The sequence below is a fragment of the Corvus moneduloides genome, chromosome 9 (genome assembly GCF_009650955.1).
Source record: "Corvus moneduloides isolate bCorMon1 chromosome 9, bCorMon1.pri, whole genome shotgun sequence".
NCBI classification, from domain to species: Eukaryota; Metazoa; Chordata; class Aves; order Passeriformes; family Corvidae; genus Corvus; species Corvus moneduloides.
Genome location: NC_045484.1, coordinates 27,716,257 through 27,728,852, shown reverse-complemented (window position 1 = coordinate 27,728,852; position 12,596 = coordinate 27,716,257). Strand labels below are relative to the sequence as shown.

General features: G+C 54.6%; 1 protein-coding gene across 5 annotated transcripts; it reads left to right on the top strand.

Annotated features, from left to right (window-relative positions):
- Window positions 1–1,619: 1,619 nt before the first annotated feature.
- CDCP2 (CUB domain containing protein 2) lies at window positions 1,620–12,277 on the top strand. 5 transcript variants are annotated; one of them, XM_032118214.1, is made up of 8 exons: window positions 1,620–2,415; window positions 2,627–2,701; window positions 3,048–3,181; window positions 4,841–5,188; window positions 5,273–5,617; window positions 6,088–6,441; window positions 8,333–8,511; window positions 8,679–12,277. In XM_032118214.1, the coding sequence occupies exons 3-8, from the start codon at window positions 3,106–3,108 to the stop codon at window positions 8,991–8,993; spliced, it is 1,617 nt and encodes a 538-aa protein (XP_031974105.1). In that variant the 5' UTR covers window positions 1,620–2,415; window positions 2,627–2,701; window positions 3,048–3,105; the 3' UTR covers window positions 8,994–12,277. The 5 variants fall into 5 exon arrangements, 3 of the variants coding, with proteins under 3 accessions (XP_031974105.1, XP_031974106.1, XP_031974104.1); XR_004241829.1 differs by lacking the exon at window positions 1,620–2,415 and having other exon boundaries at window positions 2,430–2,701; window positions 8,679–9,901; window positions 12,012–12,277; XR_004241828.1 differs by lacking the exon at window positions 1,620–2,415 and having other exon boundaries at window positions 2,430–2,701; window positions 8,679–11,451; window positions 12,012–12,277.
- Window positions 12,278–12,596: the final 319 nt, after the last annotated feature.

The following is a 12,596-nucleotide window of genomic DNA, read 5'->3' as shown; positions in this document are numbered from 1 at the left end:
TGCTGCGGGTTGCCATCCTGCGAGGGCGGGGGCTGCGGCCGAGCGGGAGGAGCGGGGCATGTCCCGCCCGAGGGGACAGGGGCTTTGCGAGACATTCTCCATGGGGGAGATGATGTCCTTGGAAGCAGGAACTCGAAGGAGCCTTTAAACCGCCCGCAGGCACTTTGTTCTCTATTTTTCTGCCCTGCTCTCCCTTCCCCCTCCCGCCTTTTGTTGTTTCTCAGGCTGGCTCTTACACGAGTCCCCTCATCCCAACCATCCCCCATGAGGACAGCCCCTTTCAGAGGATGGCGTGGATTCCTGCAAACAAACGCAGGGATGTGGAGTGGCAAGGCTCTCGGACAGAATTTTCCTTGCCGGGGGAAGATGAGAGGTTTCCTTCCCTTCGGAGGCCCAGAACCACCCCATGGTGCAGTTTCACGGGGAATCGGTGTCAGTGCTCTTGGTGACTGGGGCATCTGTGGAGCTGGAGGTGTGTGAGCTCGGGGTGGGCAGCCGATGCCCAGCCGGGGCAGGGGCTCACATCCTGCCTCTCCTTCCAGGTGGGGGGCTGCTGCTGGTGCTCCCGATCTCTGGCTGCCCCCAGGAAGCCCCTGCCACCCGTGCAGCGCTGTGACGGGGGAAGGGTCTTCACTTCGCTTCCTTTCTTCTTCCTCATGTGCAGCCTAAATACCTTCTTAATTTCATCTCATTATTTCCTGCCTAAATAATTCCCGTTTCTCCTGGGGACCGTTTTTAAACCTTTGATCTTCTCTGAAGTCTCACAGTCCTGATGACGTCCTTTCTGTTTAAATGAATCAAATGCCTTTTTGACTCATGATTTATAAATTTGCCCACAGAGGAACAGAGGCAGCCCTGACATGGCACACCTTGAAATCACCCACCATGTCTGTGGCCGGTGCCAAAGTACCCTGGGCTGTTCCAGAGCCCCTTCCAGCCGGACCTCCATGCCTGGCTCCTTTGCTTCCCTGCTGCATGTCACTCTCCGCCTGCCTCCCTCTGCCCTCCCACCCCACTCTGCAGCTGACAACCGGGTTGCCTGGGCTCAGGCCCTGGGAATGGCCATCTCCGGGTCAGGAGAAGGGTGAATGTGCTGGTGGTTGATGGATGCCGTCTCCTGGGAGTGGGGCACAGCTGCTGTGCTGCACGGCCCTGGCCCCCCCGTCTCCTGGGGATCGTGGATGCAGAGTACAGCTGAGGGGAGGGAGAGGAGCAGCTGTGCAGGTACCAGCGTCCTGGGCACTGCCTCGGTGCTGAGGCAGTGCTGGAAAGGCTGGAAGACAGAGGGTGTTGCCCAGGATGGATGTGATGAGGATGAATGTGTTGCTCCATAGTGCAGCGACACAGAAGTTGGGGAGCATGTTGTCCCCGAGCCCAGGGGATGGTGGCTGGGAGGGCTGAACACTCCTCCAGGATGAACCAGGGTTCTGGCAATGGAGAATACCAGGAGAGACCCCTGTGCCATGGCCAGACCTCTCCTGCATCTTTGCTGTGTTGACAAGGACAGACCTCCTCTCCAAGCCATTAGGGAAGCAGCTAATTAAGGTCTCTAATGTGCCTGGGAGGTCAGCAGGAGATGTGCCAGCATCACAGCATCTCCCAGAGCCTGCACTGGGGCAGGATCTTCACACAGTGCCCAGGGACAGGGGGAGCTGCCCTGCTCCTCCTCATTCCATTGTGCACTTAGTCCTGGTGCTGGTGGGGTGATGCAGTGCCCAAGGCCCCAGGACAGAACCCAATGTTCCCTGCCTCAGCTGGGCTTAGGATAGCAGGCTCCTGGCTGGGATGTCCCAATGCTCCCAGCAGCCCTCGGCATGGCTCCAGCAAGGCTGGGCAGTGGGGAGAGAGCCTGTACAAATATTATTGTTGTTATTATTCCCCATAAATATATGCAGGCACTTAACGACCTTGGCATGGAGCATTTCCTGGGGATTCATGACCAGTTGGTATTAATGGTCTTTAGCTGCACCTCAGGCCATCAGCACCTCCCAGCCCATCATTAATCCACAGGAAATGTCTCAGGCATCGATCCTCATTGCTTAATTAATAAATGCAACTTGTCTCCTGCCTGAGATTTAGAGGTACTCACTGCTTCTCTCCCTGCTGCTTTGAAGGTGACTTTTTTAGCACGGGTCCCTCATGCTGGGAGGCCCTCGTGGGATTTTGTTTCCTGGCATTCATGTGGGTGTGGGCTGTGGCAGCAGGAAAGTCTTTTCTCTCCTGGGCGGGAGGGAAGGAACTGAGCCGCTGTTGGGTTTGGGGTTTCTCCAGCTAATGTGGCACAGCACAAGGAGCACATCTTTCCCACCCAACCCAAAGGCTTGATTACCTTCAGCCGAGTGCATCCAAGAGCCTGGGCGAGAAGTAGCGTGAGCCAGCGTGGAAGAACGTGGCAATTCTCCAAGGCCTTAGCAGGTTCTATAATAATCGATGTTTTGTGCCCATGAGTCACAATTCATCTCTAATCTTCCTCGGGGGAGGTGGGATTTGCTATCTTTAGTGCTCACGGCTGCCGCTTCCCCGGGCTGAGCATCCCGCTGAGCCTGGACTCCTGCTGCAGGGATGCTGACTGGGCAGCCGGCGCGGAGACGCGGCCGCGTTTCAATCCTGTTCCCTGTTTCTCTAGCCTTTACCACCAGCTGGCTTTGTGCACTGGGTGCCGCAGTATAAATCATGTTAATTCCTGAGATGCTTTTCCGCGGTAAGTCTGAAATTCCCATTTTGGTTCACTGGCTTGCCTGGCGAACTAAATTATTTTCATAGCCCCTTAAGGGCATATTGTCAGCCCAGACTTATTGCCGTTATACACCATTTCTGAAACATTAATATCTCTTCTAAATATAGTGTATTGACAAGGTATCTGGTATAGCGTAAATCCTTGGGACATTTGATCCAGATCATTAAAACTGAGTGAAGGAAGGGAGGAATAGATCAAGTTACCTTGCTGCTCTTAATTCAAACAAGCGATGAATTATTCATTCCGCTATTAATTCTACAGTCCTCCTGCTTTTTATTTATTTCTCTCTTTATTTTTTTTTTCCTCCCAGATAGACAGCTCCAAAAGGATGCTCAGGCACTGGTGAGGGGAGATTTGCCTGCTGGAGGATGGGGTGCACAGGGCTGGGCTGCCTGGCAGTGCTGGCCGTGCTCTGCGGGGCTCTCGAGGATGCTCCCAGCAGAGGTAAGAGCCTGGTCCCAGCTCCCAGTGGGCTGGAGGGGCATCCATGGTCCCTGAGGAGGGGAGGGCCGTTTGCAGGTGCCACAGTGGCTCTGGGGTGCCAGTGGGTTCCAGCTCTCCAGCAGGGAGAGGGTCTGGCTCAGGCCAGGGGCAAGGAGCTGGGATCTGGAGTCGCCGTGTGTGGCAGCAAGTGTGGGACACTGCTCCGTGCTTGGCTTTCTGCTTCATGCTTACCTTACTGAGGATTGCAGGTAGGGGTTGTCCTGTTGTGGTGTACAGGTGCTTTGGTGAAGGGTTTGTTAGCTTCTGGAGTTGCACTTGCCTATATAAATCTGTATACGCCTACAGATTTATATGTATACATGTATGTGTGTGTGGCAGGCATGCAATAAACCTCTCACCTTATCCGGATGAAACGTCCCCCAGGATGCAGAGCAGGGTTAGCAGATGACACAGTAATTCAGGGAATAGGATGGGCCAAGCAATCCCCCATCCCAAAAACAGCAGGGCCTTTATCACAGAAGGGCTGTGCCAGAAATCAAAACCCATCCCTGACCCTGGTGCAGGTGCTTCTGAGGCCACGCCACTGCCCTGTGGTGCCTGCTCACACCCCACCTACATGCACCTGGGCTTCCCAGAGCACCCCAAGGCTCCCAGCCCTTCATCCATCCATCTGCCTGCACCGTGGCTACTCACTTCTCCCGCAGGCTCCCCTCTTGGGTATTTATTTCAACAACGTTATTCCTTCCGTACCAGCCCCATATTACTTCACTGCCTATCCCCAGCAATTAGCAAGGTGATTTTAGATCTGGCCAGACACACACACGTGGTGCTGCATCCCACACATCCCAGGACCCCCCTTGCTGGAAGGTCACCATGCCAGTGAGCACGATGAAAAGCAATGTGCACAGGCTGACTATTGATTTGCAATATACTTGGCCCAGATTGATGGCAGTGAGCGCCCAGCCTTGTTTGGGAACCCACACATGTCTCCTGGGGGCTATGCAGGGTCTGCATCCCTCCCAGACATGATGTATGTACCCCCTGTATCAGCCTCTTCACCCCAGCCCTAATCAGACCCAGGGGCAAGTGACAGCCGGCCCCCTCTCAGCCTTATTTTATAATAACCATGTCTCAGTATAAAGATTTCATTAGGAAATCGATCCCTACATGCATAACTCATTGTTCAGCAGATCGAGCCCTTCACCCCTGTTTCTCCCAGCTCAAATTCTCTGATACCACCATTATATGGAGGGAGCGTGGTCAGTGGGAGGCACAAAGCTGAAGGGCTGGGCAGCTGGGGCACTGGCGAGCCTAGAACCACTGAGCCTTTAAAACTCACTCCCAGCTTCCTTTTTCCCTGCCCTAAACAGGTGTGGATGCTGTGCTGTCACTGGCAGGACAAGGTCAAGGGCACAGCTGAGCCCTGCTGCAGCCCCCACAGGGGCAGCATGGGGCAAAGGGGTTACATGGAGGGATGAAAGGTGATGGGGGCACACGCATCCTCCAGGGAGAGTGGGTGGACAAGCCCAGTGGAGGTCTGCAGGATTCTGGTGTTTTGGTAGTGTGGTGATGGGATGGAGCTGGTGCTGTGCATCCTGTCTCCATTCTTTTGGGCTTCCCCTGGAAAGGGGACATCACATCCACCTCTGTGTCCCCCAGGCATCAAATGCGGGGGAGTGCTTTCAGCACCCTCTGGCAATTTCTCCAGCCCCAACTTCCCGGGGCTGTATCCCTACGAGACGGAGTGCACGTGGCTCATCGTGGTGGCCGAGGGCTCCTCCGTCCTGCTGTCCTTCAGCCACTTCGAGCTGGAGTACCATGACGCCTGCGCCTACGACTACCTCCAGGTCTACAATGGGGCTGCCCGGGACCGGGGCAACCTTCTGGGCACCTTCTGTGGCCACAGGCCCCCACCACCCTTCTCCTCCGCCTGGCACGTCATGGCAGTGGTCTTCCGCTCCGACCGGCATGTGGCCAAGCACGGCTTTGCCGCTGCCTACAGGAAAGGTAGCAGGGAGGGGTGGTGGTCACCGAGCATCCGTCCATCCATTCTCTTCCACTGCCCTCATCATCATCCTTGCCTCCTTGCAGATGCTTGCGGTGGGCAGCTGACGGGGCTCTCTGGGGAGATCACCAGCCCCCGCTACCCCGAGAGCTACCCCAACGATGCCGAGTGCCGCTGGAGCATCGGGGGGGCCAGCAGTGGTGGCCCCCTCACCCTGGTGTTTGCTGACTTCCAGATGGAGGGGGGCCAAGGCTGTGGCTTTGATTATGTGGCCCTTTTTGATGGCCCCACCGTCACTGCCCCCCGCCTGGGACGTTACTGCGGCAGCACCCGCCCGCCCCGCACCATCTCCTCCACCCCGCACCTCCTCATCGTCTTCAAGTCGGACTTCAACATCGGTGGCAGGGGCTTCAAGGCCCATTTCTACTCGGGTGCGGGGGTCTCAGGGTGGTGGGGCAGTGGGAAGGACATGGGGACAGGCACTGGGTTGGGGTAGGGATTCTCTCCCTCCCAGCAGCAAGAGGAGATGATATGGGGGATCTTTGGGGAGATCCCATGAGATGATGGTGTGAAGTGTAAGCCATCACACAATGCAAATGGCATCATTGTGGCTATTCCAAGCCCTGGGCTGTCCTTCTCTTGAGCAAGAGCCACCCTTCTCTGTTATTCATGCCATTCCCTGGGTAGATGGGTTTTCCCATGTGCTCCTATATGACTTTGGCTACCTTGGGAATTTCCATCCCCCAAAAGCGCTGGTTGTCCGTCAGCCAAATGCAAGGCAGGGAGCAGTGAGGTGAAGGGCAGAGCATCCTTTAGCAGTAAAACAACTGATCACTCATCCACACCCAGGGAGCTTCAGGTTTGCTTTTGATTTTTCCTTTCCCCTTTTTTCCCTGAGCAGGTGAGTGCCAGGAGGTGTTCAGCACCATCAAAGGGAATTTCTCCAGCCCTCAGTACCCCAACTTCTACCCCAACAACCTCAAGTGCCAGTGGAGCATCCAGCTACCCCCAGGCTACCGCATCAAGGTCTTCTTCCTGGACATGGAGCTGGAGGGCCGGAGCAGCCTGACAGGTGGCTGTGACTATGATCACTTGTCTGCCTTTGATGGTGGCACTGAGAATGGATCCCTGCTGGGACGGTGGTGTGGGCGGGAGAGCCTGGCTCCCATCACCTCCCGCAGCAACCGGCTGCTCCTGGTCCTCCACACTGACCGCAACACGGCCAAGAGGGGCTTCTCCATCTCCTATGTGGGAGGTAAGGTCCCACTTGGGTGCTCCTCAGTGCTTTAGTTCCATTGGGACATGCCTGAGACCATGTAATTTCCAGAAGGATCATCAGTGAAGGTTCCTGTCTGCAGGAGCAGAGCCCATGGCTCCTTAGGGATGGGGTGGAGGAAGACGTGGCAAGTGAGCTCCACTTCATGTTTAGTATTCAGGAGATGCTTTCCAACTTCGAATTCTGTGTGTCTGCCACTGTTGTGCTCCTGTTCCTCTCTCAGGGTGTGAGGGAGAGAAAACCAGGGGGTTTTTAATGGGCCAAAGCCCCAGAGAAGGTGATCAGCTCAAACATCACAACCTTGTTTCCTGCTCCCCTGGATGCTCCGGCCTTGCCAGCACACAGCTGAGCAGGCAGACATAAACCATGTCCCCTCCTCCATTGGCAGCAGCATGGGAGGGCAGGACCCCCGGGGCACAGCATTCCCAAATCCACCTGGCCAGCCCTGCCTGGCGCATCCCTGCTGCTGGCATGCCCTGTGTCCCAGCCAGCATGTCCACAGCTGGTGGGAGGAGCGGTGTGTAACCTTCCTCCTCTATTTGCCAACCTTTGCACCTCAAACGCCAGCAAATTTATGGCGTTTGTTGTATTTCAAGATAATTACATCCGAGCTGACCTGTGGGTCAGGGATGATTCAGCCAGGGGCAGCCTTTCCAGAGGGCTGCAGCCAGAGCACGGCTGGTGGACTGGCAGCGCAGGCAATGCAGGGACTGGCCTAGGTTTTATCCCTCAGCTGCAAAATTGTTCCTTATTTCCAGTGTAGCAGAAAGGATTTGGAGGTATGTGGCTCTTGGAGTTAGAGATGGGATGGAGTTTTATCCTGAGCCTCTGCAGCCTCTGGAGGGAGAGCAGTGGTACTGAACATTTAGTAGAGCTGTAGTGTGCACAGCAGGTCTGTCCCTGTCCTTGTCCCACTGTTTTCTCACTGTTTACAGCCGTGTGCAGGGAGAGTATCTTGGTGTCTGTGACTGGTCATGGAGAAACCCTGCTCCAGAGGGAGCAGCCTGCAGACAGATAAATGGGGTGCTACCACAGAGAGGGGTGTGACATCTCCCAGCTGCCCAAGGCTCCTGCATCCCCTGGTACACACTGCCAGATGCATGCTAGGGGAGGACAAAGGCTTGGATGTGAAACTGAGCCTCCCTCCATAGAGCTGAGCCTGCCGGCTATGTTTGCCCAGTGACTCCGGCATCTGCTTGTGATTAACATCCTGCGTGGCACACCCAGCTGCCAGCACTGCCAGGAGAGCAGCTGCTCCCACCGGACACACCAGCCTCTCCCTGCCACCAGCTTCCTCAGGAGCTCGCAGATGCAGAGGGGCACCTCAGTCTCTGCATCCACACCCACAGACTTTCAGCCATGCAGATATTTTCCTTCTCTCCTCCACACCCACAGCCCTTCAGCCATGCAGATATTTCCCTTTCAGGCCCACCAAAAGGCATGGCTTGGGCAGGGCGTGTGTGATTTATGGCCATTGAATGAAAGCCTTCACACCAGGAGAGAAGATCCACTTTCTCCTCTTGATCTAATGCACTTTAGTTATTTGGTAAATCTTCTAATGGTTTTATAATGCACTAAGCGAAGCAAAGTGACACTATTTTTTCGTATTGATTTTATTGCATCTTCCCAGTTTCATAAGGCCGAGATTCAGAGGGAGCTGGAATAATTCAATAATTCATATTGCCCAAGTGGTTAGTTCAAGCTGAGCAAGGATTCACTTTAAAGAGGGGGGTATTTTTCCTCCCTGCTTCTTTCCCTGTGTGGATCCTTTCTACATCCAGAAAGGCCAAACACAGTGCTAGAAGGAGTGATGGAGAGGGACTGGGGTCACCATTGCTCTACATGTGCACCCTGTTTTCTGTCCCAATAGTTGTGCCCATGAACGTCAGCTGCACCCGGACAGACTTCCACATCCAGATCCCTGTGCAGTCCCTGGCCCAGCTGGAGAGGAGTAGGATTTATTTGGGGACCCCCTCCTGTGCAGCCCAGGTGGTTGGCAGGAACTTTAAAATACACACCAGATTCGACACCTGTGGCAGTGAATCCCAGGTAAGCAGTCAGCAAACCCTCCTTTAAAGCAAGCTGTGTACATGGTTAGCCTTGTGCTGGCTGCAGAGAGGTATTCCTGGTCCCTCTCACATTTTCCCAGTAGATACTGGCCTGATTCATGGCCAGCCCTTCCAAAACCCTGAGGAGCCGTGTCCCTTGTCTTGCAGAGACGCAACAACACATCTGTCATCGTCAGCACCCTCTACCTCGATTTTTCAGTGGGAGACCAGGAGGACATCCACCAGTATGAGGTGCAGTGTGAGCCAAAGAGGAAGGAAGCCTCAGTGACCCTTATCGCTGGCCCTGATCCACCCAGGCTCAGCCAGGCAGAAAACCTGGTGGATGCCCAGCAGCGGGAGGGGGAAGCGATGGACACCCGTGAAATCAAGAGCCAGGACACCAGCGACATCGTCTTCATCAGCATCTGCATCCTGGCTGGACTCCTCATGGTCATCGCAGTGGTGGGGCTGGTGCTTCTCTAGGATGCTCCTTCCAGGCTCCAGGGACTGCAGTCCTGCCTGGGGCAGAAAGGCACCCCAAAATCCACCCTCACCCCAGGCTGAGCCCTAACACAGCTGCCCAAACAGAGACACAGCTCCCAGGCCCTGAAACTGAGTGTGAACCCAACCTCCACGTTCTCCAAGTGCCTGAAAAATCTGGGCAATAGGCAGCCGTTTCCCTTCCCAATTTGTTTTCCTCTGTCTCAATCTGTCCATTTGGCTCAGGAATGCAATTCTTGCACTCCCTAACTCTTCCCGCACCTGCTTCAATTTGTTTTCCCTGTAGTGCTGCTGCTTTCAGGAAGGGAACGTTGTTTGCCGATGGCTGCAAATCTTCCTGTCAATTATTTCTAGCTGAGTTCTTGGAGGTACAAACCATCCCCAAATGTAGCTATATTCCCAACAAATGTTCTCTGTGCTCCCGGCCCGTGCTTGGGGGAGAACTGTGGAGCTGTGTTATAGGGATCTCCACCTGGCACACGCAGATGTAGCTCACGTAGGTGCTCCCGGGTGATGTTTCTGGGTATCTGTGGGTGATGTGATGAGATGCATTCGCTGTGCCCTGGAGCTCCTCGTTTGATCTTCTGATGTTGTCTCACCTTCTTGCAGGACTCATCTGAGCGCCTCAGCCACCAGCAGCTGGAGGGGAGGAGAAAAATCCTCTTCTCCTCTGTGTTTTCTTCCTTTACAGCATATCCAAGTGTCCATGGCTGCAAACTTTCTACAGCATTACTCCTGAAGTCTGAAAATATGGGCAAATCCTGCTATGGCTTGGGGAGATGTTGGAGCATGGAGGTTTTGGTAACCCTGTAAAGACAACCTTGGCAGGAGGGGCTGGCTCCCCTGGGACCTCAGTGACACCAGACCTCCACTCGTGGTTCCTGCAGAAGGTGAGCTCAGCACCTGAGAGCAGGACAATAAAGAGTCCTGTGATTGTCTGCCCCTCCAGAAAACTGGGGATCCTCACCAAGAGCCCTGATGGATGGCTGAATAACCCCTGCCTGCCTCTTTTGCCACCGCAGCACAAAGGACATTCCCCTTTGGCATCCAAGAGGGAGTGGCTGTCACAGAGCAGCCTGTGTTCATCCCTGTGGGTCAGAGCCAGCATGTGTCAAAGCCACATGAAATCTTGCTATGGAAAGAGGCCACCCCTCCTCCTCCAGCCTGTGTGAAACACACTGCAGTGCATGGAGAGATCCTAAAGTGTCCCAGTGTGGTCATTCAGGGGCACAGCAAACCCCTCGTGCTGCTGAATCCAGCATTTAGCAGGGACTGATAGGAGAGTCCTGTCAGTGAAAGGCTGCCCTGACTGATGTCCTGCTTCCCTCTGGGAGAGTTCTGTACATCAGAGCATCAGAGGAAGCAGCAGCAAAGGAATAGGATGATGATCGAGCAGCTTTTCCTCCTGGATTGTACCAGCCCTGAGAGAGTGTCTGGGGAGAGAAGAAGGCACAGAGCTGCGCATGCCTCCTAATGAGGAGCCTTCGTTATCGGAGCCTGGATTGATTTGGCGTTTGTTGGTGCAACACATCGGCAAATGTGAGATTTCCGAGGGAAATATTTGCCAGCACGGTTAGGCTCCATTAAGGGAATGTTTTGAGAGCCTGTTGTGTGCAGAGATGGTAAACAAGGCCAGCCCCCCCCCCCCTCCGCTGCCTGCAAAGCCTCGCTGCTGCTTAATTGCTGGGTATAGAACTGTCAGCTTGAGACCATAGTTACAAGATTTGACAGCTGAAAGAAACTTAAAGATATAATTAACCTTCTTGGTGGCCCAGATTTTGCTGAAACAGGTGAGCACTGCGGCTGCTCGTGCCTGGCGGGGAGCCCACAGCACCCAGCAGCATCCAGCCCTTGCCTGCAGGACAGGCACCTCCTCGCCCAGCTGGAGCCTCCAGAACCCTGTGGTTTGCAGGAAAAAAGGCTTTACTGGATAGCTGTTGGTGTTGCACTCAAATAAGGAGTTGGACCTGGTTGCCCCAGGGAGGATTTCCACTTCTGGCTCCAGTTCACAACCACTTGAGCATCCCTGGGTGCAGTGCTCGCCTGCACACATCTCTGCGGATGCAGGACTGCAGCTGTGGGAGCAGCTCTGCTCCTGAGTCAAGGGGATCCCCAGCACTCCCAGGCCTGCAGGAGTCATGGACAGGGTGATTAATGCAACTTGAATGCCTCCAAAAGCCCTTTACCCACTTGTTTCTGATGGCATTCACAGCTGCATCTGCCACCAGCAGTGAGCCACTTGAGCCAGTCATCCCACTTGGAGCAAGGAAAGCCGCTGGTCCTCACCAAACACCCACTCTCCTCAGCCTCCAATCATCCTCTACCATGTGTCAGCCTCTCCACTAGATTTAGGGATCCAATCTCTCTCTGCCCTGCAGGAATGGCATCCTCTGTTAAGCCGGCTGGGGACAGAGCCTAGCAGAGGAGGGGCACTGCCCAGGTAATTTCCTGAAACAAACCCTTCTTCTCATGTAAGAGCTGCTCAGATGAGTGGCGAACAGATACCAGGAATCCATCACCAGCACTCCTTCCCTCCACCATGCTTGTGGTGCTCACACATCAGGCCTCAGTTTCCCTCCTTAGCGTTTGCCCGGTGCTTCCCGAGCAAGCGGGAGAGCGGCGGCCACGGGCAGCACTCCCATTGCTCATCTGATTATTTATTTAGAGCATGATGATTGGATTGAGCCGGGCTGGATGCAGCCACCCCATTTCCTGGCTTTGCTTATGGACGTGGAGTCGTGTCTCTCTGGAGCAGACAAAGGCTTGGCTGCTGTGCGGGAGGGAGAGGCTCTGTTATCCCTCTGCAAACATCTGCGTGCGAATCCGGTGAAGAACTGTTGGAAAATTGTAGATCATAGAAAACAGGACTGCAAGAGCCCCCAGGGGATCAATTGGTTCATTCCTCTCCTTCCCTGGGGAAATCGCTCCTGCTGCAGAGAAGCTGTGCTAAAATATCCGAAAAATCTCAGCCATGCTCTCTGTGTTTTCTCTATTTACCAGGAAGGTTTTCCTGATGTGTCACACTGTGAGGGTGTGCTGCTGCAGGATGTGCTTTTGTGCTGCTGCACTGGACAAGACAATGATGATGGAAGTGCCCCAAAATGAGCACTGCTGCTGGCACAAGCTCCCTCTTCCCAGAGGCCCTGGGCACTGGGCAGGACCAGGCATCCCACTGGGGGGCCCAGCAAGCACAGGGTGTCGTGATCCACCCCTTCCCAGGCGATTTATTCTATGGAATGTTCACTATAAATTTTCTGTGGAGACACCCACGGTCCTCCAGTGATTTCTTCCCTCTTCCCCTATTCCTCTGCTCAGGGTGTTATTTGTCTTTTCAGTTTTTATACTCTAATCCCACAGTCTGGGAATGGGATGCTTGTGACACCCAGGGAGCCAGTGCTGGAGCTGAGCCCCGTGACTGAGGATGCTGGTGGTGTGCATCCTCTGCATCCTCTCCTCAAACATTTTTGGTAATTTAACAGGGACTGGCCCTTGGGAAAGCACAAGGGGATGGAGCAGGGGCAGGTTTGCTGCTCCTCAGGGTGGTTTTCTTGGGGGTTGGTGTATAAGGCCAGGAGGCCACCAGCT